Below are 27,767 nucleotides of genomic sequence, written 5' to 3' on the forward strand. Positions count from 1 at the left end.
GGTGGCACTAGCATAAGTGGGGAGTGCAGGCACGCCAGCCATTCCCATTCCCAGTGACCAACAGGCCGTGGCCCTGTACCGGGCCATGGATTACAAGTTCGACACCCCTGTTCTATACAATTTCACAACAAAGAACAATAAAAAGATAACTGCAAATACAATTTTGACCATTTTTCTCTATTTTTTTTTTCATTTCTTCAGAAACCTTAAAATGCACATATGCTCAAATTTCTCGTAAATATTAAGATCAATTCACTAAAACTATTTAATATATAATGTAATGTTAATAAGCTGATGCCTTTTTAATAAAAGTACTATTAAACAGCAATTATAAAGCTTAAATATTAATGAAATATTTATGCTTACTAGTTGCACGTAATAAGCTTGCTTCAATTTTGTGTGGTATTCTTGGAGAAATTTTCATAGATGTACGAATTTGATAGAATCTTCAAGACAGAAAGAATATTTCTGGAATTATTCTGTTTATGATATGTTCACCTTTTAAACACTTTACAACTTTAAACTAATATGGTTTTCAATATGATTTACAGAACATATAAGAATAATGTAAAAATTACAAAAGTGAACAAATTATACATGGAAAGTACAAAGATTGCGGCTGAAAATTCTATGCACATTAAGTGAACCCATTGTTCACTATGGTGCAATTTTGCTAGAAACCAAAAGTAAAGTTTTGGGTAAAGGTGTCATAAAACACATAGTTATGTGATCATGGGATGCTGCAAATGGCTGTAAATACAGTTACGTTGCTGAGCACCCAAAGTGCTAGCACAAATTTGCAGTGGGGTTCTCTGACCTTCAGAATTTTAGATCCAGTCATAAATTCCCTCTTTCAGGTAGGTTGTAACTTTGTAAGCAAAGCGAAAATAGGAATATAAATTTTTACAATGTATAGTAATTCTTCTATGTTGTAGTTTTGGTCCTTAATATCAACCCTCACTTCTAGGCATCCAAGTGCTCTTGGCAACATTTTCAGAACTGGTTTGCTAATACATTCTTTCTAATGCTGAAAGAGATTAACTGGCCCAAAGTCATTCACATACGTTTATGCCCGAGAGAGGATTAGAACTTAAGTTTTCCCATTCCTAGTCTAGTACTTTTAACCATGACACCAAACTGAGTCTAAATCATCTTTAGAATTTAATAAATTTTAACATGGAAATTTCTGCATTCAAAGAACAAGAAAAGGACATGTGAAGATATGTTAATTTTCAATGCTTTAGCGTGATGTAATGAATATTTATTTCATTTTTCAGGAAAACAACAGCCATAAAGAAATTCCTTTCTTTGGGACATGAAAAAGAATAGCAATATGTATACAAATGAGATTCGGAATGAAGATACTGATTACAAAACTGCTGTATCATAAACAACAGAAACCATAAACAAAAACCTTTAAAGCCTTTTGAGGAAACTCTAAGCCACAACTTTATTAATTCATATTTATAAATGTCACAGAAACCTAAATATCAAGGTGTTTATGTTCCTTATCATTGTAATTTAAAATCCTCACAGATTCAAAGTTACAAATGTCAAATGTTAATATCCTTTTTAAAATAATAATATTTTCAATCCCGCTCTCTTTCTCGTCTATCAATTCAAAAAGATGATTCAAACAACTTAGCTTTTCTTATATAAAAGTAACATTTATCAAGGTAAGATCCATATCCTCAACTACTTTTTATCTCAAGATATGCATTAAAACACACAATAAATCTCCCTATACAAAGACTTCTGCAGTAATACCAATCAGAATTTATAGCATTTATTGTATGGTAGGAAACATAACTCACCCTCTTTGAAACAAATCCACATTATAAAATTTGTGGAGCTCCACAGAGAATTCTACCATTGCTTGCACTTCGCTCATTTTTATGTAGATGGAGGAGCTATAGAACAGTTGCAAGGAACTTAATTACTGAAAAGAAGGAAAAGAAGACAATTGACATGACTCATAAATGACTCTCATATTCGTATATATCATTCATAAATATGATTTCTACTAATTCATTATCTGTTTTTTGTAATAAAAAAACTAAATTCTTAAGCTTCACAGCCATTTTAGAATCACTTTTTAATGTTATATGACAGGGGAGAAGGAAGCAGTTGAAAAAAATGTCTATTTAAATTGGCAAATTCAATGAATTTGGCTACAAAAATGTTATTTAATCTTTACTTATGCTTAAAATAGCTAAGTCTGCTGCATTAGATTCTATAGCAAAGAAAATACATTTTATTTCTTTTCAGTGACAGATATAAAACTTTAAAACTGAGTTGCAATTTCACAACAAGGGCCTATTACGGTGTCTTGAAAGCTAGAGCTCCACAGAAACACTCTGATTAAGACACCCCGCCAAACAACATCTTTCTTCTGTTGACATTTTTGTGAATGTCTGCAGAAGAAAACTGTCATGCATACTACACCTGTAGGTTTTAGCCTTCCTGTGAGGCAGGACTTCTAAACACAATTATGCTGAACAAGCAAATATCTGCAGAAAAGTAATTTGAGCAATGTCAGCAAAATTATGTTTAACTTGTACACTCACTTGATGAGTGCCCTGATTTTCTGAATGCAGATAATGAGGATTGCTTATTTTAACCTATTTTGGATGTAACAGTAAAACCCAATTTAGCAGTCAGGCTATCATCAGCATCCACCTTTTGGCTCTCTTACTCTAGTGTGTTTATGATGAAAAAAGTGATCAATTTATTTTTCATCACATCCAAACTAAAAAAGATCTTTCATTTAAACACTGTTTTATTCAAACAAACCATTAGTCATATAATTTTATAATTCTGGCAACCAAAACTCTCTCAAGTTCTTCTTGGCTGAGCCAGGGGAAAGTAGGCAAGTGTGTAAGTTCAAGGCTCACTATTACTCATATTGTATATGAGCTTACGACATAATTTAACATAATGTCCAAAGTGGACACTTATTCATTTATTTTGCTTATTATGCTTTAAAATAAACTGAATCAGAGTACGTGCTCTCAATAAACATAGCAACCCAAAGCACACTTTTTAGCTTACTAATGAGCATTTGATATAATCTTTTCCAATAATTCAAATAATGCAATATCAATCACATTAGAGCCAAAGCAGGATCAGTCAGACACTGTTGTATCCAAACATGTGTAGAATAAAAAGTAAAATTATAAAGAAATAAACACAGTCCAGTAAAGTTCAAGCATGTTTGGCCATGTTCAGAAGTATTAAGAGTGGAAGTGCCAAATTTCAAGCCTTTCTTTGTTAGTAATCAGTCTGATCAAAGCTGTATACCTGCAGTTCCCTTTGGTCAGTAACACAATATTTACTCCTCCTTACAATACTTAATATTTTGTTTAATGCATTTAATTTAGTATAAAGCGTTAAAGATCATACAAGAAGACAGAAAATTATTTCTTTCATAAATCCATCGACTTGGGAGTGAATATAGATTTTCGAACTCTTTATTACAATGTGGTAAGAGTGAGACTTAACATAGAAAACCTTACAGGTATGCATTTACAATATTGCTAAAAGATTAAGCTTTGTCTTTACCTTTAATAATAAATAATCCATTTTAATGAAGGTAACAAGCAGTCTTCCAGTTCCTCATTTTTGCAAAACCATTCTGCTTACTCTGCATGGAAAAGAAAGCAAATTATGGAATAACTAAATCCAATCTATTTCTGGGTTTTCTCATCAGAATAAAACAAAATGTTAATAGTATTCTGTATGCTTTGGCATACAGTCATGCTGGCCTCATGACCATGGAAGCATCTTTGGACAACGCTGGCTCCCTCAGCTAAGAAATGGAGATGAGCACCGCCCCCGAGAGTTGAATATGACTCGACAGAGGAAAACATTACCTTTACTTTGAAAGTGAATGCCTAAAAAAAGCATAACATTTGAAATGAAACCAACAAGTCAGGAATATTTTGTAAAAACCGCATTAATTTATTAGGATTAAATGCAGGAAGAAAAAATAATCTAATAGGTGATACTTAATTTTAGAGCAAATTAAAAATCTTATTATTTAAAAATATGTTTTAATGTTGTGTCTTTATTATAGCTTTTTATTTCTTTAAATCTTATTTTTTAAATCATTTATATGTTGACTGTTCAATGTCCTATGATTTAGAGCAATGTGCAACTACTAAATTGGTTTAGGCTGGTTTCTGTTCCCTTGTCACAAAGAAAATACATCTCTGTTTTATATGTATTCTTTGAATCCCATGCAACTGATTCTTTTCATACTGTGCTTTATCAAGGAAAAAAATATTTTCATCTGTAAGATAAACAGTATTGTAACTATTGACAAACTTATAAGAGAAGCATTTTGGAATACAGTCTGAGCATTTTAGTTGTTATTTTAATTGATTTAGAACATCTATATTGTTTTTAAATTATTAAATGCACAATAAGGTATTTAAGATACATTTTCAGTTCACTAGGTAAGAAAAGCAACTAGCATTTGCAAGGATTGCCTGGCTAATTAAGATAAGCCGAGAGCAAGACAGGGATAAATAACTTTTTTCTAGCCTGGGGGACTATATAATCTTTTCGCTCCACCTGGGGCTGCTAGTGGCAAGAGGTCATGGGGTAGAGTGGGAATTTTAGTCCTTAAGGGGGAGTTAAGGAGCAAAATAACCATCTTCAAACATTTTTTTTCCTTTACCTTCTCCAACATCAGCATACTAATGTAGCAGTTTCAGAGCTTTTAAGAAATGAATGACTGGGTCATATCATATGCTAATCATGTTTCTACTGAAACAAAATAATTGTTTAATATAGAATAATTCTATAGTTTTCTCAGATAGAATTCTGGGATTTCATTAAATAATATTCCTTATATTTAATAACTTAACAAGAACTAAGTTGGGGTATTTGTGAGTATGGGAAAAAAGAAGGCATAGAAAGTGATTTTTAAATTATAAAGGTTATTGGTATAAATTGCTTTTCTGAAAATTGAAAAATGGTATTTATACAGCATTCTGCAGTGTCCAGTGGAGAGCAGTGATACAATTATTGCTTTACTATACTGTTCCAAGAGTCCCAACAACTACAAATAAACAAAAAGCTAACAAGCAAAGATGTAACACCTTATAGTTGTGACAAACAAGATGTTGACTGCTTACTAAATAACCCTCTTTATTTCAATAACACACCAAATTTGTTTCTTCACTGGAAAATAAATTGCTGCAGTTTGTATTGAGATGAAGTCATAATCTATCCTTTGGTTTAATTTATTCTGATGCACCCTGTCGGCCCAAATAGATTTCTTCCTCCCATATTTGGGCCGACAAGGTGCATCAAAAAACACTCAAGGTAATTCTCTTCCCCTGTTCTCTTCCCTCCCTGACACAGCTGACAAAGTGAGAAAGAGCCTGTGGCCTAGAGGTTAACATAGCTGCCTAACCTACAAGCAGCCCAGGTTCAAATCTCATAAGGATATGTCTGGCTGCTGAGAGCTAATTGGCTCGAAATAGCTATTCCAGTCTCCCTTAATTCTTTGTTAGCAATCCAAAAATTTAAAAACATCTATATCTATAGATATATATATAACTGACCCACCCCGCACGACAACACACAGCATCATAGATAGAAAACAGGTTGGTCCTTTTTCCCATTCAATAAATTTCAATGATGAAAAATATGGCTGCTCTCAAATAAGTTATCCTATAAGTGTTCTCATTACTACCTGCCATATACCTGTGGTTGTTAAGTAAATCACCATAGTCATTAAGTGACATTTCATTTGATTTCCATTTGTGATCTTTCCTGCTGATCTCCTTTGACTTTGCTTGTTGGAAGCCATTGCAAATGGCAATCAAGTGACCCCAGGACACTGCAACTGCTGCAAATGTATGAGAATTGCCAAGCACCTGAATCACAATCATGTGACCGCAGGGACACTGCAATGATATTTATGTGTGACAACTGGTCATAAGTCACTTTTTTCAGCACTCTTGTAACTTTGAGCAGTTGCTATTAAACAAATGGTGGCAAGTTTCAGATTTACCGTACTGTCATTGCTTGTGAAAGCTAAACAACTTAATGGGTATAGAAGCAAAACAAGATACAAAGAAAGGCTTAGGCTCCTGCAAGAGGCTTGCACCATACTAACAGATTTATATGACTTAAGGAGCTAAGTTATATGTACAATCCTGCCATGAAAATCATATCAAACTCTGTTTGAAATTTACTTCAGCACTGATAGGAACTCTTTTTAGAGACTAAGCTTAGTAGTATTATACATTCTTTGAAATATAGCTGTGTAGAAGACAGTAGCAATGCCAAGTTCCTATGTAGGACAGTCAAATCATACACACCAGTATTAAACTAACTTTGCTATAGAATCTCATTCTTCCTACTGTGAAGGAAAGAATGGAACTTAGAATCCAATGCTCATTCATGGATCATTCCTGTTTCTTGTTAACAGTATGTTATACCCCAAAAGTAGGGCCAGTATGTGAGAGTTTTAATAGTTTTAAACTATTAAGACATAGCTGCACATAAGCCAAATAGAAAAAAACCCCATAGCCATAGAGAGTACACAATTGTTTTTCAATTCCATAAATATTATCTATATGACAGCCTGGTGATTATGCAAAGTATCCTTTTATGAAACAATCAAAGTTCATAATAAAAAGAAAAGGGAAAATGGAAAACTTTGTTGCCCTAAACCTTTAAATGTATTTTATTTCAGATCTTAATGTTTTTTAAATTGATTATATGCCATCGAGTAATTGTTAATTCTTAGTAACCACATAGCTTTCCTCCACGACAATCCATCCCTATCCAATTTTTCCAAGTCTCCCAAAGAAGCACTTAATAACGCTATAACTGAGTCCATTCACCATGCTGCTAGTCATCTTCTTCTCTTTCCTTCCACCATTCCCAGCATTAGAAACTTTGCATAAGGGATCATCCAAAGTATGATAATTTGAATCTGGTCATTTGAGCCTCAAGAGAAAACTCTGGGTTGATTTGTTCAATGAGCCATAGCTTTGTTTTCTTTGCTGATATTCTCAGGAGTTTTCTTCAACACCAAAGATCAAAAGTGTCAATACTCTTCTTTAAATTCCAATTTTCACTTCCATAGTTAAATACCATGCTTGCACATTTCCGATTTTTGTAGGTATAGGCACAATCACAGCATTTTAATATCTTTGCCACTGCCTTCGTGGCTGCTTTATTGTGAGCTATTTTGCAATGTATTTCTTGACTGCTTCTTCCTTTACTGTTTGGTTCTAAAAATTATCCCACTACTTTGATATCCTTGTTGCCAATTCTAAGGTTGGTTGTTCAACCTGTTGCCATTAATTTTTGTATTTAATATTAGTCTCATTTGTTCACTGTTCTCCTTGATTTTTATTACTACAGCTTGCAGATCATTTGCATTTTTGACTTTCGGGATAATATCATCTATGGAGATTAAAATCTGAAGTAAACTAACAGCCTTCATTTTTCTCCTTAGTAGTAACCTTGAAGCATTTTATTCATGCAATTTCAAATACTTTCCTCCTGGAGATCATTTATAAATGTAAGAACTCTTTACTAAAAAGGCTATAGCAGTGTTTTGTACACTGGATTTTTATGTAGATGGGGCATCCATTTTCAAAAATAAGTCTCCAGAATGCACCTCCTGATTCTTGGAAGTTTGTAAAGTCCTACGGTAGTTGTGCCCTTAAACCTTGAAGGCAGAGTTGTGGACTATTCCTTTGAACAGAGTTAACTGAGGGGGAGTGCTGAATGCTTATATTCCTGATTTATGTACAGTTGTATTGTGATCTCTCTTTTTTACAGTGATTTTGATTATCTCAAAATCTGATAATGCTTTTATTTTTCTATTTTTAATCCAAATTATTGATTTTCAAGAATTGTACACTGCAGAATCAGTTTGACTGGTGTAGTGGATGGATGGATGGATGGAAAAACTCTACTCTCGCATACTGGCCAAAGTTCATGATTTAATCTTTCTTGCAAGGTGTAAGTGAAATACACTGCACTAGACAGCATAGTCTCAACATAGGATAGTAAGTATGGCTGCTATGGTATAAAAACAGATATTGCTTTCTTGTCATTTTACCAGGAAATTCACCCAGGAAAAAAATGCCCTATTACCATATTATTACTGGTATTAATTCACTTAGTTATTTTATTCTAAGGTCATACTCATTTCATCTTTCATTTTTTCCAGCATTAGAACCTTTTCCAGAGAACTAGGTATTCACATAGTATCTCTGAAGTAGGTTAATTTGAGCTTAATAATTTGTGCCTTGAGTAAGAACTGGGTTGATTTATTCAATGGTGCATTTGTTTGCTTTTATGGCTGTCCATAGTATATTTAGGAGTCTTCCCCAACAATAAAATTCAAAAGCCTCAACTCCCTTTGTATTCTGCCTCTTCAAAAACCAACTTTTGCCTCCATACAGAGTTACAGAGACTTTTACTGCTTGTACAATTCTGATCTTATACCATATAAGCTACTACTATAATTTCTCACATAAGGCTCAAAGGGTATATAGGTCCTTGTGCAAATATTTCTGCTGTAAAAGTTAAAAACAAACTGAAAAATAATCATATTTCCATTAGAAAATAATTATGTTCCCAAGCAGGAACATCTCATTCTATTAGAGAGATGATGGCTATTATGAAAAAAAATCAAATTTTATGATACATGAATAAGGAATAAATGAACAAAAGCATTAGAACCTTCACATAGTTGATTAAAAATATAATCAGCTATTTACTTATTAAATCTGAAAAGAACTGTATTAGCTTATCCAGACTCCATATTTTGATAGTTTACAGTCTAATATAGAATTTTATAGCCTTGGCCAACTATGTGAACATGGAAAAAAGCAGTAGTTTTAACAAATTATGTCTTCCTAGCATCTTATTCTATGCTTCTTCATCATGAAACTCCTGTGTTCTATCATTAAAATCTAATGCAGCCCAGATGATTTTGTAATATGTTCTAAACACACATTCATATCATTCCTACTTCTCCACTGTTTTTCATAAACTAAGTATAAAGTTCAAAAGTCATTTAATTCTATTTCAATGGCTATGAGTGGCAGAATAAAATTGGTAACATCAAAGGATGTTTTAAAGGAAAGTTTTATTCACCATTATTTTCTCCCTGAATAATCCCCGATTATTTATTTAGTTATTTTAATCATTTATATAGCTACACATCTTCTAAGCAGATTTCTCAATTTACACTCTGAAAACACTATCTATTAAAACAAAATTACAAACACGAGCAAATAGAAAGATGGAGAGAGAGAGAAAAAATGTTGTATTCAATAAACTTTTTCCTCCTTTATAATCCTAAGTGTTCTAAAAGAAAGAAATAGATTTTGTTTTGTAGGACATAACTTATAGAAATGAATAGCAGGTAATAGAGAATGGTCAGACATCCTGAATATATCATTCATCTTTCCAAGTTATGTCTGTGAACATATATAGACAAAACTGAGGCCCATGACTGCATGCAATTCCTGAAAACCTTTTATATAATTCCCATATAATTACCAAATTCCTGTAATTCTTAATGTAATAACTGTTAAATCATTGAGCAGTCAACTGTTTAATAAATCAACAAAATCACATGAACTAATTAAAAATAAGTTTAACATGCATTTCAATTTTCTTTTTTTGTTTCTAGCTGTACCTATTTTTTGTACTATGACATCAGCACTGTCATTTAAAAATTCCTTGACATCTAGAGCAGTGGCCTGCAACCTTTTGGACATCATGGACCAGTTCCATGGAGAAGGGTTTTTCCGCGAACTAGAATGGGTGTGGTTTTCCATGCTGCCTGCATTCCATGGATGGAGCTTCGCTTGTTTGTGCAGCAAAGTTACTGGCATGCCGTAGCTTGGTGCTGGTCTACAGACTGGGGATGCCTGATCTAGAGGCATGCTACAGGACACAAAACAGGCAGTCCATACAATCTCTACTTTGTAAGGTCACTTCTAGCAAAGAGAAATAATAGCTCCAGACAAAGCACCTGACAGTGCTTGGCCAGTTTTACTTAAGGGGAAGAGTCATATTTACAGCTATTTACCATAGGCCACAAAACCCAGAAAAATTACTGTGCTTTTCCTAAGGCCAGGAAAAACATCTCAATCCTACCAAAACTGAATGTTTGTGGCTTTTGGAACTAGCTAGGCCCAGGGATTTTCCTCATAGTTTCTGTCTGGCCAATATAATCTGGCACATTGGGTGTGTTCTTTCTCTGTGATAGGACCTGTTCTCTGAAATGAGCCCCCCCCCCCAGAAATCCATACACCATGATGGCAGTCCCAAAAGACCTTGAAAACCTGGATGTTTTCCCAAATAAGGGTTAATAGGATTCCTGGTGTTTTTATATATTCTGGACTACTGCAACACTCTCTACACGAGTTACCCTTGGAGTGTTGGAAGCTATAGTGGGTACAGAATGCAGTTGCAAGGCCAGTTCTTAGGACTACTTGGGTGATCATTACATTGCTATTGCGCAAGCTGCACCGGTTGCCAGTTTGCTTCCAGGCCCAATTCAAGGTGTGGTTATTACCTTTAAAGCCGTTTATGGCATGGGTCCAGGTAACCTGAATAACTGTCTCACCCCAATGAATTGGCCTACCCCACCCACATGGGGCAGGTGGAAGGGCATGCTGAAGGATCCCATCAGTCAAGGAAGTTTGGCTGGCAGGGTCTAGGAGAAGAGTCTTTTCTGTCATGGCTCCTGCCCTTTGGAACATTGTGCCTCTTGACATAGCACCTTGTTGGCCTTCCAAAAGGGCCTGGAAACCTGGCTTTGCCAATTGGCCTGGGGGTCTGATAGGGGCGTGTTATACTGGAGGTGGTTAATGGATTGAGATAAGACTCCACCTCCATCCTGTATCTCACTCCTTCCCTTGCTATGTTTGTTAATTTTAAGTCAATTTTAATGATTAATGAAATAAATAAAATATTAATAATGTTAACCTTTATTATTTTAATGTTTTATGTTGGAGGATTTAGTTAATGTAAAAATTTCTCCACAGTTTCTTCAAGTCCCTGAGCACAACTTAACCTATCTGGAAATTTACTTCTCTGGCTTTAACTTGTGGCTGGATAATATGATGTTACTAAAAACAAAGTTATAATTTAAATTCATAAAGAGGAAAAAAAGAAAATTTAAAATGGGATTTTGAAATTAATCATAAGAATGTTTCCTGTGGGAAAACACTGTTGTTTTGAATTTAAAAAAAGTTGCGATTTTGAAAGCTGAACACTAGAGGGAGCAACAAGGAATTAAAGATTATAATTAAAGAACAATTAAATTTGATTTATTCGTACAAAATGGAGTAAAATTGTCCGTCACATTGGACATATTGAGAGTTGTTTGTGAACAATGGATCTCCAAGTAAATTTTAAGGATGTTTGCCATAAAAGATAGTTTAAAAGATATTATGGAAGAAGAATAAGACAGAGACTGAATTGAAAGTGGTTTTAAAAGTGACAAGCTATAAGAATGATATGGGAAAATATGCTACACTGGACATCTTAAAGATGAAGATTATTATATGTAAAAGAAATATAAAGTTTATTTGATCAAAGTTAAAACAGATATGTTATTTCTGATAATCCTAGTGGACTTTATTTATAGATATGAGATATGAAAAGAAGAGATAATTTACTGTATTTTAAGATTTTTTTACTGTCTTTTTTACTAAAATTATTTTTGCTCATTGTGATGAAATGGGAAATTTCTTATAAATTATTATTGGCTTATGTCTAATATCAGATTATGGTTTGCTTTTTCTTTATTCCAAACAGTGACTTCAAAGCAAGCATGGCATACAAATTTAATATATTACTATTATTATTATTGTTCAAGAGAATGTGAAATCATAGCTGCCAGTTCTTTAACTGGTGTTGGCATTATTATACATCAAGGTTTTCCCATGAACCTAGGATGTCGTAATGTATCAGTATATGTGCGGATCCAAGCAAGATGGCCTTTTGAAATTGACAGATGAAAATTTTGTCAATGTGCAAGCCAAGATTTTTCAGTATATGGCATTCAGTGTGCCGATTATTATTATCAATAATAGCCTATTAGTTTGGATGAACTAAGCCACAACAAGTCTAAGTAGTGAATGGAAATCAGTTCCCAGCCCTGTTTACAATTCTGATGTGATGGTCACTCATAACTTTACAACTTACAATATATTGTGGCATAGATACAATAAGGACTGATATCAAAATAAACTAGATTATACTGTCAAAAAAAAGCATGTGCAACAATCTTGTACCACTGTGAAACTTTGAAATGTATAAGGACCTAATACTTGCAGGAAAATGCTAGGAAGAAAAAAATGTTCAACAAAAACTTATGCTATAATAAACCTGTTAGTCTGAAATATCACAAGATGCAACATAGCCATCCCTCTGAAAACAGTCTGTCTGTGTGTGTGGGGGGAGACTTTATTAATCTACAACAGTTACATCCACAACTCATCTTTGCCCAAACGATGAAACCACACAGTTATAGGGAGATCATTTCTAAAGACTTCTGGAAAAGATCATTTTGAGGTTATTGTCAATCAATATAAATCAACATTAAAGAAAAATGGTAAAAGGTTTAAATTAATTTAAATTATATAAGTATGAGAATGGCATTTTTAAGGTCACAGGAAGTTATCTGTAAGCCACCAGGAATCACCATGAGTTGGACAGCCACATAAATTTTTAAATAAATAAATTATATGCTTGGGTAAAACAAATCAAGATAACAACTAAGTTGTAGATACAAGTAGATACAGCCCTTAAAATAACACTTTTATATGTTAGGACAGGTTTTAAGGTCCTAGGGACCTAGGATAATAGTGGGAACTATTATAGTGGGAACTATTATCCTAGGAATGTGAAGAATGTATATTTCTAAAGTCTGGAAAAAACAGTAGATGTCTTTAGGAAAGCAAATACCAGGTAATACCAAAGTTATATCTGTTATATAGCACAATGCATTGAGCTGGAGAGGTTTTTCCCTTCTATTCCAGCTTTAAAAATAGTAAGAACAAATACAACCTCGAAACCCCATGAAATCAAAGGGAAAGAGCTCTTTAGTTAGCAACACCAGGTTTTCGAAGACGATGGAAAAGGTGTAATGCAACGGGCAACCTCGGTTGGTCTGCTTGAACTACACAGAAATGAGAAAAAACTATTTCAAACAGGGCAAAAAGCCAAAGGACATTTCAGTACTCTCGAGTACGAAGGGAGGGCGAAGAGGAATCCGGGGAGAGTTTCCTGGGATCTCTTTTGAGATTTACAAATAAAATACGGCCAGAAACTAAAAGGGAACACAGAGAGAGAGAAAACCCCAAGCTTTGCTCCCTTACTTTAAGGGAAACGCCACGACCCAGTTGGGACTGAATTACCAGGCTTGACTTCTTTCACTCGAAAGCCCAGATCATTTTTTTTTAAAAAAAATCACTTTTTATCTTTTGGGGACCCCCTTGGCGAAGCCCCCAATGTCTTCGCGCAGGCTGCCTCTGCCTTCGTGCAAGAGGAAAGGGACGGCCCTCTTCCTCAGCAATAACAGCCTTTTCTGTTCGAGTTTCCCACCTGGGCCCCGCCGACCGACTGGAAAGAGCGGCAAAAAAAACAGGCTGCCTGCTGGCCGGGAGCGGCACCCACCTGCCCGTCTCCTCACCTCTTCCGGATCTGCTGGCTGGCTCCCCTTTGAAGACGAGCCCAGGCCTCAACCACAGCACCGGCGTAGCGTAACGCGAACATCCGACGCCGGTCCTCCCCACTTTCCCGGCCGAGCGGCCCGTGTGTTGGGGAAGAGAGTTACGAGCCGCCGCCACCACCACCAACCAGCCAGCCACCCAACGACCAGGGCGGGAGAGAAAAGGCGGCGTGCACCGTCAGGGCCGGCAGGGAGCGCCCAAGTTATGCCCCGCAGGCGACGCTCCGGAGCGAGTGCGGCATCCCGGGGGGAGGCGGGGGAGCTCCCTGGGCGCCGGGCTCGCGACTGCCCTCGCCGCCGCTCCCGCTTTCCCGGAGCTCGAGCTGGAACAGGAGAGCTCGCCGCGGCGGTTCCCCCCGCCTTCCCGGCTGGAGCGCCCCCTGCTGGGCTGTGCGCGGGACCGCTGGAGCCAGCCCGAGGGGACTGCTGCTGCCTCTGGCCGGCGAGCAAAACAGAAAAAAGCGGGGAAAACAGAAGGCGCTGCCAGGCCGACGCTTTCTGAGGGACCCTCTGGAGCACGTCTTCTTCCACCGCTACCGTCTGTCTCCGGGGATGCTGAAGGATGAAGGGGCGGGGAGCTTTTTACTTACCTGGCCGGAAGTTTCTCCTCCCGATGAATTCCTGGGAGGGCTGAAGAAGCAGGCAGTTGCCGCCGCCGCGGCTTCGAGCAGCCGTCAACCGCCGTAGCTCTCTAAGCCAGTTTACACCCTCAGTTTATAGCAGGTTTTATCTCACCAAGTCTTTCAAGAGAGAACGCTGTCTCCTTGGAGCTTCGCGGCGTGAAAAGACCCCGAAAGCAACATAAATTAAACATATAGCATAATCTAGCCTTAAAGCGAATCCCCAAGTTGTCCCGGGAGTCGCGGGCGTATGAAAAACAGGGAGGTGAATTCGCAAAAGGTTTCAAAAAAGGCAGGGCGATTTGCCTAGGTATCGCTAGAAAGCCAGCTAATCTCAGGAGCAAGAGTCCAGCCCTTTCTTCAAAGGCTTATTATCTTGAATAAAAAAAGCTCTAGGAATGTGGCCCTCAAATAACCAGCAGTTTATCTAATCAAGATGTAGTACCAAAAAAAAAAAAAAACCTGTGGCAGATAAAGAGTGTGGTATTACCTCATAATTTTTTAATGGGAATGAGTAAACTTCAATTTCCAAAACTGAAGTTCTGGCTTATGTGTGTATTTCGAGCTGTTCAGAAGGCTTGCAGATAGTTTTTTTTTTAATAGCACAGTAGTTGCACATCATTATGAAAGAGTATCGCATAGTAATTTTAGTTATGTTAATATGGGTATGTTAGCATGCTCATGGCAAATCAAGTATGTTATTTCAGAAACCGTACAACCGTACAACTTCTTCATATTACTACAAATAAGTTGAGAAATAGTGACTTGCTTTTGCATTCCTCCAAAGTTTGCAGCTAAAATAACGGATATAGGAAAAATATAGTGAAAAATGATAAGCACCATGTTGAGTTAAAAATTATGCAAACAGAAGTTCATCATAGAAACTGGAGCTTTCATTGAAAAAGATTTGTGATGACCAGTGTAAATTTGTTCCAATTGTGAATTTGTTCCAATTGTGTCCTTGGGAATGACATAACGTAAAGTGAATAATTGAGATGGAATAAGTTTAAGAGGATGTACTTATTGGTCTTCAAAGTGTATTCAAAGTGTGATTGATTTTATAGTAGTGACACTTTGGAAAGCCAATTCAAAGACGCTTTGGAAAAGCCAATCAAGGTGTTTCAGTGAATTTGTACTTCAGTTTAAACAATATATTGTAGGTTCCCTCAATTCCTATATTTCAGTTCTTCAGTTTTTTATGACTTGGCTATATAAATATTGTCTCATTCTGATATAAATACTGTAAATGGGATCTTTTTTTTTCTGGTTCCAAGATCTTTGTTATATGTTATAATTAGCTACCACCAGTTCGGACCAAACATATGCATAGATTTTTTTTAATGGAAATCACGTGAGCTAAACAGAAATTTTTAGACAAAAGAGTGAGTTTGAACAATACCACTCTGCTTTTGTTTTAATTGAAAAAGTGACATTGGCTTCAATGAGAGTTTTTGTCTCCATACAAAATAATCAGTCATCTGTTGTTTGATTCTATTCAAAACACTTGTGCACATTAAATAATGGTTTGATGTGCTGTGTGAACTCAGTCACTGTATTTTGTAATTTCAGACTTGGTGTATTGTGTGCACTCAGCTTATGGTTCATGCCTAATGTATGGCTTATCATGTGGGAAGACTCACGCTACACTATTTTTTCAATGCTTTACCAGTCATCTCTTACTTTAATCACCATTGACATACACTTCCTGTTTGCTTGTGACATGTAGAAAATCAAAGCAAAGGCAGTAACCTGATCTGGATTGAACCATAGTAGATATTGGAACACTGAGTTTTTACCTATTGTGTGATACCTGTGTTTCACTGTCATACTTCTGTAGGGGGAAAAAGCATAGGAACAAGAGAAATACTTTGTTATTGTGGCATTCCTGCTTTGAAGCTTTGTATCTAAAAGCTGGAAAGGTGGGATAATAAAAATAAAACAAATTTTGGTTACAATAAATTAAAAAGTGGCATGTAAGAGAACTAACATTAGAAATAAGAAACATGATAAAACATACGTTAATTACAACAAATTCATCCTGAAAGATTATGCAGCATTTTTTGCAAACTAACGTGAAACAAATTGCTTGTTTCAAATTTAGTGTAAATAATATGCTTGTTTCATTTTTTAAAAGCTCATTTCAGAATAATTGTTGATTCTCACTGTTAAATTCAGGTGAGATTCAGTTTTTTTCCCCTTCCACAAAAAGAAAAGCTATCAAAGCAGTGTTATACCAAGAATATTCCTGCTGACTAAAAAGGTGAATGTGATAGTTGATTTTCTCCTCTTTCTTTGGTTACCAATATAATCTGCCTCAGTGGCTGGAAGATCGTCTTATCTTCCAAAACAGATACAGAAATACCAAATAAGAATTACAACATAAACAATTTAATCATCTTGTTCCTTCAATGAATGGAAAAAGCATTTTAATTTTGGGGTGACAAATTCTGGATCTAGCTCAGCTCATTAAAAAAAAGCATATGTGATAAAACATGGTGATAAATAACAATTTCTCTTTAGATTACCTTTTCATCATTAATCTTCAAAACAGAGTCTATTTGCCTTTTCATAGCCACTTTTCACATTGGCACATCTGCAATTCTATGCATATTTATATGAAACTGATATTCAAAGTATCAATGGAGTTTATTTTTAAGCAAGTATAAGAATTGAAGAGGCCATTTTGACCATCAAATCCAATTGGTTTCTCAATACAGGAATCCAGATCAAAGCATTTCATAAAGATTTATTTTATTTTATTTTATTTTTAAAATTTATAAGCCGCCCCACTCCCAAAGGACTCTGGGCGGCTAACAATAAAAAAAACACATAAAACATAACAAAACAACAATACAAAAACAATCATCCAGGGGTAAGGTTTTATAAACCCCAGGCCTACCGGAAAAGCCAGGTCTTAAGTAGCTTACGAAAGACCAACAGGGTGGGAGCGGTCCTAATCTCCGGGGGGAGCTGATTCCAAAGCGTGGGCGCCATCACAGAGAAGGCCCTCCTCCGCGGCCCCGCCAAATGGCACTGCTTGGCCGACGGGCCTGAAGGAGGCCCAGCCTGTGGGATCTAACCGGACGTAGGGAACTATGAGGTAGTAGGCAGTCTCGCAAATAGCCTGGCCCTGATGGTTGTCCAGCCTCTGCTTCCATGCATTCGATGAATAGGAGCTCACCATATCTCTGGGTGACATTTCGCTATCAAACTATTCTTGTTGTAAGGAAGAGTTCCCTGACATTCCTTTGAAATCTATATTGCTATAAGTTAAATATGTCATTTTATAACCTGCCTTCTAAAGCAAGAGACAGCAAGTCTTCTGTATGACATCCTAAAAAGACTGTATGATATCCTGACAAAGCCATGGTGACCTCTGTTCCTTTGTGCACTGTTTTCAAGGTGCTTACAAATCAATTATTAAGTGCTCAGGAATCTTCCTAGATTTCAGTATTAAGCTGACTGGTATGTAATTTGCTGGATGTTCCTCCCCGGATGTTCCTCCCCCACATCCCTTCTTTAAAGATAAGGACAACATTCTTTTTCCTTCATCTTTCTGTCCCTTTACCAGTTGTCCTGGATTTCTCAAACAAAAGGATTTGATAAGACCACCAACTAATTCTTTCAGTACTTCAGGATGCAATTTATTCTAGTTCTGGAGTTTTGAACTTCTTTAAAGAAAATATGATTATCTGGCCATGTCCCTTACCAATTTCAAGTTTCAAACATATCTTTTTATCCTGTTCTTCACAACTTTGTGGTGGACCACTTATTTTTTTGTTGAAAAAAACTGAAAAAAAATAGATAGCTCTGTTTTTCTTTGCTATCTGTTCTCATTTTGATATCTTCATTGGTAAGTGTGCTCAATGTATAGAAGGGTACTACAAGTCATCATATATTTCAGTGTCACCAGGATAATGCTTTAATATCATCAGTGTGAACAAAATATCAATCCAATATAAAAAACGTTTCTTCTAGGAATATGTAGAATTTCACACTGTATAAATATGATCCTGTTAATATACAGTATCTCTTTTAGCTTTCCCTAAGTTAGAGCTGTAAATTTATTTGCCTTTGTATTAAGTAACAAAGCAACTAAAGATGTAAGTACACTTTATAGTATTAATAAAAATTAATGTTTCTCATAATGTTTAAATTATTTTTTTTACTCTTTCAGTGAAAACATCTAATGAAGACATTATTTTTCTGTGAATCCTACCTTAGGACACTGTTCCGTGCTTTCTACGTGTCCACCAGCATGAGAATGAGCCACCGTCTGTTTTGCAAGGGCTGAATGGATGAGGAATTTGTGAGGAATGAATGACATTGTCCTCAGTCCACCTGTAATTTGCTGGGAAGGTGACCTCCTTCTGAGTTTTCTAGCTCTATATCAAAAGTACAGTATTGTTTTTCGTCTTTGTTGGTAGAAGCAGGGCAATCTGGTCTGCTTACTTAATTCTGTCTAACATAAATATCCTTGTTCCAATTGGCTAAAATGTGCTCTGTGAGGTACACCCATTTCCTCAGTCTCTGCTTTCGCCTTTGATGGCCATCTCTATATTCTCTCTACATTCTATTTAGTAGAGTAGTGCTAGCCATTTCTCTCCCCCTCCCCTTAATCAGGTTTGAAACACTGGCTTTTTCTTTGTTTTTTTAAAATGCATTTTATTTTATGCATTTAATTGACACATGTTTAGCCAAAGTTGTGACTGCATCAGCTCTGCCAGCTGCCACTGCTATGGTCATGTGATGCTCATTTTGAACATTCCCTGACAGTTTCCCAGCCATTTGCACAATCCCTTGCTCCTTCCCCCCATCCAGCAGCAGCCACTTACCTGCCTGCTGAGAAGGAAAGGGAAGGGAACTAATGACAGAATGAGAGGGAGGAAAGAGAGTCAGTGGAAGGGATCGAAGGAAGATTTCTGATACTCTCTGTCAGCTTCCCACAAGGAAATCAGACAAAGAAACTAGCAGGAAATCACTCCTGCTCACATTGCTTTTTTGCCCACCTATGATTATTCTTTTTCTGTTTAGGTAAGGAAATATATCTGAAAGGATGAGCCTGCAGGTCATTGTATGTCCAATCTTAGCTTCTAAACATCATGACATATGAATCCGCATATGCAGGGGAAAGAGACAAATGAAGAAAATAGTCTGGCAGTGGCACAGTCCAAGCCCCCACCTCTTTTGTATATTCATTGTTTGTAGGTATTAAAGGGACAGAACGTATGTTGCAACAGTATAATGTTTTCATTATTTTTATGAAAGTGGTGGATGCTGCAGACAGTAAAGGCCCCCCTGTATTTTGTAGTAGTAGATAGGCATATTGTATTGAAAGTCATAAACTTCTGCTTCTATATGATTTAAAATATGTGTTTAATGTAGCTACTGTATCTATACACGGGGAGTTCTTGGCCTACATCAGCTATTGTGGCCAGGATTGCCATAGCTAAACAACATGGTCATAAAGCATAAAGTCACATGACCACCTTAGCAACAGCAATTTCAACAGTCCTGGTTACCTGTGTTAAGTAATGACAACACTGGACACTAAGTGAGTGCTTGACTGTGACTTCTGATTTCCTGCTGACTTCCCCACTGACACTTCTTGTGGGAAATCTGTAGGGAATGTCGGAAATTGTGATCAAGTGACTGTGGCTCACTGTAATGTAATCATGAGCCAGGTGCCAAGTATTAGTATGGTATCACATGACTCTGGGGATGCTCAGACGGCTGGAACTATGAGAACCCATTAGTGCCATTGCAACTTTGAACAGTTGCTGAATGAATGGTCATAACACAAGGACTACCTGTAAATGTAAAGAAGTAGTAAAATTTACTCTGAAAAACATACCTGTTTTAAACATTGTTTTTTTTATAAAAAAACTTGTTTTGCTTATATAAACAGTGTCCTATAATTTTATTTAGCATCTGTTCACTTAATTGTAATAACTTCCTCAGTATTCAAAAGAACTGTCATTTATAGTAAAGCTTTCTTATATGTAATGTTAGGGTAGAGAGTATATCTGTTTTCAATAACTATAAAACTTGTTCTTGAGCCTCCATGTTTTATAACCTAATTTTTATTGCTTGGAAATTTTGGTAAAACTTTTATCAGAGACAATTACTGTGCATGTTTTTGCTTTGTTGCCCGGCACATTCTGTATCATTTTAATTATAACTTTAATTTTTTGGTCAAGAAAACAGAGGTAGTCCTTGACTTACAACAGTTCATTTACTGACAGTTCAAAGTTACAACAGCAATAAAAAATGTGACATGGCCGTTCTTCATAATTACACCCTTTGTAGCATCCTCATGAACATGTGATCAGAATTCAGATGCTTGGCAACTCATTAATCTTTATGACCGTTGCTATGTCCCAAGGTCATGTGATCCCCTTTTGCGACCTTCTCACAAGCAAAGTCAATGGGGAAGCCAGATTCACTTAACAACCAGGTTACTAACTGCAGTGATTCACTTAATAATTGTGGCAGGAAAAGTCATAAAATGGGGCAAAACTCACTTAACAAATGTCTCACTTAACAACAGAAATTTGGGGCTCAATTGTGGTTGTAAATTGAGGACTACCTGTACTGTGTAACCCAGTGGAACTCATAGTTAAAATCTTAATCATTTTTGCAAATTCTTATATTATTCCTATTCAATTGTATGTTTACTCTTATCTGAGTTATCAGAGGGACCATCTCTACTCAATTATATCTGCTTGTCCAATCACATATGGCAGAGATACTGTGCCATATGTGATTGCATACTGTGGATCCCGTCTGTTAGGAAGCTACACTTGGTGGGTCCTAGAAGATGGACCTTCTGTGCTGTAGTGCCTGCCGAATGGAGTTTTCTCCTCCCAGCAGGCAGCTGAATTCCATCCCTGTTATCATTCCACAAGTCTCTCAAGACCTGGCTATGTCATCAGGCCTGGAGATCCTATGAGACTTGCAATGGCTCCATTATTTCGGTTAGCATTATCTTCTCTTGTTCTTGTGCTTTTTGCAATTTTTAATAGTGAATGTGTGTGTGTGTGTGTGTGTGTGTGTGTGTGTGTAAGTGTATATGCATGTGTGTAGGTATATATACTGCTCAAAAAAATAAAGGGAACACAAACGTATAGGATCCTATACATTTGTGTTCCCTTTATTTTTTTGAGCAGTATATATGTATGCATATAGTGCCGTACACTATCCAGAATCTCCTTTTGTGAGATGAGGAGGGGAGGGGCATACAAATTTGATAGATAGATAGATAGATAGATAGATAGATAGATAGATAGATAGATAGATAGATAGATAGACAGACAGACAGACAAACAGACAGACAGACAACAGACAGACAGACAGACAGATAAAATATAATACAATATAATACAAAAATAAATCCGATAAAAATAATATGAAGTAGGCCAATTTATTTGTGAGCTATTTTTTTTCAAGCTATAATATTACTTTTGATAATTCTATGTTGCCTTTTCTGACTCCCCCCTGTTTTCCCCAAACGGAATGGGGCATTGAACTTCTATAGCAAAGACCACATTAATGCCCAAATTTTTAGAAACAATCAGTAGTTTTGAAAATGAACCACTCAAATGGTGTATGAATTTTTGCCAATTCTTTAAAAAAAGGGAACAAGTAAAAACCCAGAATAGAATTCTCAGTATCGAGAATGGCTAATGAAAATTGAAAAATATTTTCTATTTTATTGAATGAGACTTATTCCATAATGAATGAGTTTAGGGTTGCATTGACACTTCAAAAATCAAATTACTACAATGCAAGTAAACATTTTTCTTTAAAATAATTTATAGAATTTCTATATGTCAAACATTATTTACAAGATGACATGTACAAGTACTGTACCTTAATTTTAATGAATGACCTGCTTTTTAGTCATCAAGCCACTTCTGGTTTTTGTGACCTAATTCATAGAATAATCTGTAAGTAACAACTTCTCTGAGTTTTTATAAGCTTTTGTTTATGATAACAGTGCTAGCTATCTTATCTACTGCCAACCATTTTTTATTATGTCTTTGATTTTTCTAAGCATTATCATCTTAATGAAAACTTTTGGTTCTATGTTAATTGTCTGGAATATTTAAGCTTTAGCTGCATTATTAATGTTTCCAGTAACTGTTTGGTCTTACTTTAATATCAAATTATTTCTTGTTGCTACAAGGCATTGATTTTTCTTCTTTCAATCTTTCTGATAATTTGGTTTTCACAGATATTTGTTACAACTGGACGTACATGGCCTCCACAGTAAGTACTTTTGTTCTAAATATGTCTCTGCTCTTTAATATTTTGCCTAGATTTACTTTTTAATTTCTCTTTCACCCAAAGAGCAGATTAAAAAAAACGTAATAATTACAATTATCACAGATTTTTGAGCACAGGAAAATAAAGTCTACTACTGTTTATTGTCACCTATATGTAGTGGATTATTACTGCAATATTTCCATTTGATATAATCTTGGGGTTTTTAATATTCAGCCTCAATTTTTGTCTTCACCAAGAGGTTACATTATATCTGAAATTCTTAATATTTCTTCCTGCAATTTCTTCCAGCCTTTCTTATAATATGTTCTACATAAAATAGGATGATGTTATTCGAGTTTGACTTTTTTTTTCCATTCTAACTTTTTCTTTCCAGTCAAATTGTTCAGTATGTAGGTAAGTTGATCTAGCTCAGGCATGTCAAACTTGTGACGTCATATGACGTCACACAACATATCAGGACTTTTTCCCCATGGCCAGCAATGGGACGGGCGCGTTTTCGACATGATGCATCTGGCCTGCAGGCCGGCAGTTTGACATGCCTGATCTAGCTATTCACAATGTGTGGTGATTTACAGAATCAAAATTCATAGAATCAAAATCCATTAATACAACAAAAGTAAATTACATGTAGTCCATTTTGTGATTATTCGAAGTTACAGCAGCATTGAAAAATGTGACTTATTATCATTTTTCACACGACCATCGTAGCAACCCCATGGTCACGTGATGAAAATTCAGACACTTGACAATTCATATTTATGACGGTTGCACTGTCCCGGGGTCATGTGATCACCTTTTGCAAACTTCTAAAAAAACAAAGTCAATGGGGAATCTAGGTTTACTTAACGACTGGGTTACTAACTTAACCACTGCAGTGACTCACTTAAACGTGGCAAGAAAGTCGTAAAATTTGGCAAAATTCACTTAACAAATGTTTCACTTAGCAACAGAAATTTTGGACTCAATTGTGGTTGAAAATCAAAGACTACCTTTATATTTTTGTAACTCTCTTTCCTTCTCCTCTGATTGTTTACAATGTGATCTTAGAGCCATTGCATCTTCTGAAACAGGCTTGATCTTTTTACCATATTTGTTTGTTTATTTCATTTGTTTGGTTTGTATAATTTTGCTGAAGTCTGGATTGCATTACCTTACTAGCATGCAAATTAAGTGCACACGTTCTAGGATTTTATTGTTTCCGGTTTATCTTTATTCTTTGGTGAATTTATTTGTAACAATGTGTAATGATTTCAATTTCCATGAAGATGGTAGGCCATGAAGTGAGTCTGATTGATTGGAGTAAGTATTCATTCCTATATTTTGGATTGTTTAGGGTATCTGTGGTTGAGGCAAGGGGCCTAAATGGCAGCACAGCAACATGATCAAAATGCTACAGCAAGACACACATAAGGAGGTAGAGCTTAAATTTTACAATTATGGCGCCTTGGCCTCCTCCATAGGTGCCCTTCAATAGATTATAACATTCCATCTCACATTTTGGTATTCATTAGAGAGAGGAAGACCAGCATAATTATTTCATATTATTATGGAGATTAGAAATGACTTGAAATAAAGGATTTCTAAGCATTCTCCCTTTGGAAATGCAATTGGCTCCATAACTTTAAAAGAATTACAGTGCGATACTATGCATTTTGGTTCAAAATTAAGGCCTCCTGTTGTGGGCAAATAGGAATTACTCCCTGTTAAGTATGTGTACCATAGCAGTAATTCAAACTTGGAGCCTCTGGATCTTATAAACGGCATAATCACTAGAAGAAATGTTTAGCCTCTCAATAGAGTAATGTTTGTTAAAGAAAGGTCTACAGCCTTTCATTATCCAATCGTGGAACATTTTAAACCATTTTATTTTTACTCAATTTGAGTAACATGTATTCTTGATAACGGATGAAAGATATCATGGCACAAAGTGTTTCTTCTGCTTCCATTTCAGCTCAGGGCCAGCTTGTTCCATAACATCAGTTCATTCTGAGGGCTGAATTAGCATTTTTCTGTTTCCTTGCCAGTTCATCTGAAATTAGAGCAAAGTTGGCTTTGTGTGTTTGTTTTACAACACTAAGTCTTGTGAACAGTCAGTTTCTGGATCAGCTTTAGTCTTGTATCACAAGGCCTCCCAGCTTCTGGGTATAAACAAAACCTTGTTCGGTAACTACTGTATTTTAATTATCCTGTGGAAAGAATAAAGGCAATGCTATCAGCCAACTGGATCTTAATGATTCTAGTCAGAGTTTAGTCAGTTTCACATCTCTGTTAAAAAAAATAAATTTAGTTTTTTGGTGGTTGTATGGGCAAGCATTATCAGCAAACTTAATCTTAATCCTTCTAGTCAGTTTCACAGTCCTTCTTTGAAAAACAAACAAATATACCCAAACCTGTCCAACTTGATTTTCCCTCCTTATGTAAGCAATGTTCACTGAACAGTTGTTTTACTTCCCAGCCTCTAGGCGGAAGCCAGCAATTACTTCCTTCAATACACACAGATATAGTGGTTCTAAATTGCCATTATGATTGAAACTATTATAAATTGTACTTGCCTACAAAAATAATGCTATGTTTTCCTTCCAGCATCTTAATCAAAAACAGAAGAAATAAAAGGTTTTATAGAAACTGGGTGTTCCCCAATGAGCTAAAAATGCTGTATGTGGTGTCTGTTAACATTTTATTTTAGTTTTCATCTATTTGGAGCGGAAGTGAGTTTTCTGTTACTTCAGGAACTATGGCTCAAGGGTCCATATCAGTGGTGGGATTCAGCCAGTTCGCACCACTTCAGCAGAACTGGTAGCTAATTTTTTGTTGCCCAGGCCCAGAATGGACTTCCGGAAGCGGCATCCACATAGAGAACCAATCCCACCATTGGTCCATATACTATGTGAATCCTATTTTTTTGATTTCCCTTAATGGCTATTTGGTGGGAGCATTGCTTGACTATTGGTGTTCTCAGATTGGTCTCAGCAGCAATGAAGACATTTGGAGACTGGCTTCCAAATGGTTGATGAGAGAGAAGTGGATGAAAATTGTGCTAGAAAGAAGTGCCCTACACTAAAAGAAGGATGATATTTTAATGATCAGAGTTGGATGTTGCTGTTCTTGTTTAAACAAGTCTATTTATGCAATGTCTCTGGAATAGATAGAAGGGTGAAACCATGGCTTTATTATAAGCTAACTACACTAGCTCAAAAGGCTGATGTGACTCATAAGGTGCATAATAGCAATACAAAAAAATCTATGAATATGTTGTAGCCATTGAACATGTATAACTGGTTATTAAATCCAAAAGTGAATGCTAAAATTTCTGAAGGTTTTCCACTACTTCAGTAATATAGGGAAAAACGGCTAGTTTTTAAAGTTAAGAAAGAAAAGGAAAGGAAAATGATTATTGATGGAGAAACATTATCCTGACATTGTTTTAAATTCAGCTATGAGATTCTGGATTGCTGACTATATTTATGTCAAGGCTTTCTCTACCCTCCCCTCTCCAAATTCCTCTGGCATCAGAGCCTAATTACCATCAGGGCACAAAACAAGATACATTAACATTATAGTACCATAGCTTTTTTGTTCTGAACTTTTTTTAAAAATAAAATAAAATATCTAATTTCAGTAATCATCGTTTTATCCATTCATACATTCCTTAGAATTGCAGAAACTGTTGAGACGTTGCCAAGTCTTAGGCCGTATCTTCATCTCCGTCTCCTGCTTTGGTGCCTTCAAGTCAGCGTGGACTCTTTGTGACTCCCTGAACAAATCCCTGGAGTTTCCTTGAAATTTTTTTTGCCACTATCCACAAAATGAGAAAAGGGATGGATGAATCCAGATACTGACCAGATCCTATTGAATCTCCAACAATATATAAATTCAGCTTGATGCCTCTTTCAAATCCTTCTACTCCAGTGAAAAAATAGGTGCTCTAATGAAGAGCTTAATTTATATGATAGAATTATCTCTCCATTTTTAAAATTCTTTTCATCAGTTGAAGGAGATGGCAGCGAAGAATTAGAATGATGTTTTTTTTTGCATCAAACCTCTCTGAAGAATATTCAAATATCTTAGGATAAAATATACTAAAAAGGACCTTTCTGCTATAATTATGAAATTATAATCCATCAGAACCACAGGAGAGGCATGCTACGGGCCCCATCTGCCAAAGAATTCCATCTGATGCAGGGGTGTCAAACTCAATTTCATTGAGGGCCACATCTGCATTGCGGCTGCCCTTGGGGGGGTGGGGGGGTGCGGCCAGGGGGGGTGCGGCCTACTAGGTGGGCATGGATGGAGTGGGTGTGGCCTACTGGGTGAGCGTAGCCAGCTCTACATCATTCGCGTCAAGGGTGCCTGTGGGGGCCTGGGCAGGAGTGGGAGAGATCTGAGGGTCTCTGGCAGAAGGGGGTGGGACCAGGGCAAGCGCCAAGGCATGGTACATTTCTTCATTCCTCACAAAGGGTGACACCTCCCCAGCATGTACCCAGGGGGCAGGGCTGATGCGGCAGGGGCTGGTTCCTTGCTGTTTCTAGACGGCCTTGTGGAGCTAAGACTGAATGCGTTTCAGCATAGATGGCCACCATAAAATTGTACATTGGCTCCTGGCCTGCCAGGGCCAGGGCCAAGGCAGCAAGGGCCGTTCCCTCACTGTTTCCAGGATGGCTTCGCGGGCCACATGAAACCACTTCGTGGGCACATCTGGCCCCCGGGCCTTGTGTTTGACATGTCTGATCTGATGGGAACTAGAAGACAAGCCTTTTTCTGCCACAATACCTGCCTTTTGGTACAACATCCCCATTGAGGAGAGTGTTAGCCTCAACCCTCTCAGCCTTCCAGAAAGCTTTCAAGATATGTTTTTTAATCAGGCCTGAGGATTCCCCCAACAGCAGGGACACACCACACAGTGGCTACATGACATATAACATTATGATTTTAATCCTCTCACAATTTGGTTTTAATAATTAGTTGAATTGATTAATTGGTTCTATAATATGTGTACTTCATTGATTTTATTTACACTTTCCAGAGTCACCTTGTGCAAGATAGGCAGCCATATACGATTGATAAAATAAATGAATAAATATTCAGGTTTCATATTGGAAGCCTCCTAGTAGTTTAAGTAGAAT

The 27,767-nt window shown here is 36.5% G+C and overlaps 1 protein-coding gene across 4 annotated transcripts in view; it reads right to left on the bottom strand.

Moving 5' to 3' along the window:
- Positions 1–14,796, bottom strand: part of FAM135A (family with sequence similarity 135 member A) — a 53,831-nt gene extending 39,035 nt beyond the window's left edge. Inside the window, exons 1-4 of one of the 4 annotated variants that reach the window (XM_039346717.1) lie at positions 14,326–14,796; positions 3,562–3,643; positions 1,815–1,939; positions 367–446 (exon numbers count right to left, since the gene is read on the bottom strand). In XM_039346717.1, the coding sequence (XP_039202651.1) occupies positions 367–446; positions 1,815–1,891 (157 nt within the window). In that variant the 5' untranslated portion in view covers positions 1,892–1,939; positions 3,562–3,643; positions 14,326–14,796. Of the gene's footprint in view, positions 1–366; positions 447–1,814; positions 1,940–3,561; positions 3,644–13,680; positions 14,283–14,325 lie in introns of those variants that run through there. The other 3 variants (XM_039346718.1, XM_039346714.1, XM_039346716.1) reach the window with 3 other exon arrangements.
- Positions 14,797–27,767: the final 12,971 nt, after the last annotated feature.

Source organism: Crotalus tigris, unplaced genomic scaffold, assembly GCF_016545835.1.
Source record: "Crotalus tigris isolate CLP2741 ecotype Arizona unplaced genomic scaffold, ASM1654583v1 scf7180000018016.4438896, whole genome shotgun sequence".
Classification (NCBI taxonomy): domain Eukaryota; kingdom Metazoa; phylum Chordata; class Lepidosauria; order Squamata; family Viperidae; genus Crotalus; species Crotalus tigris.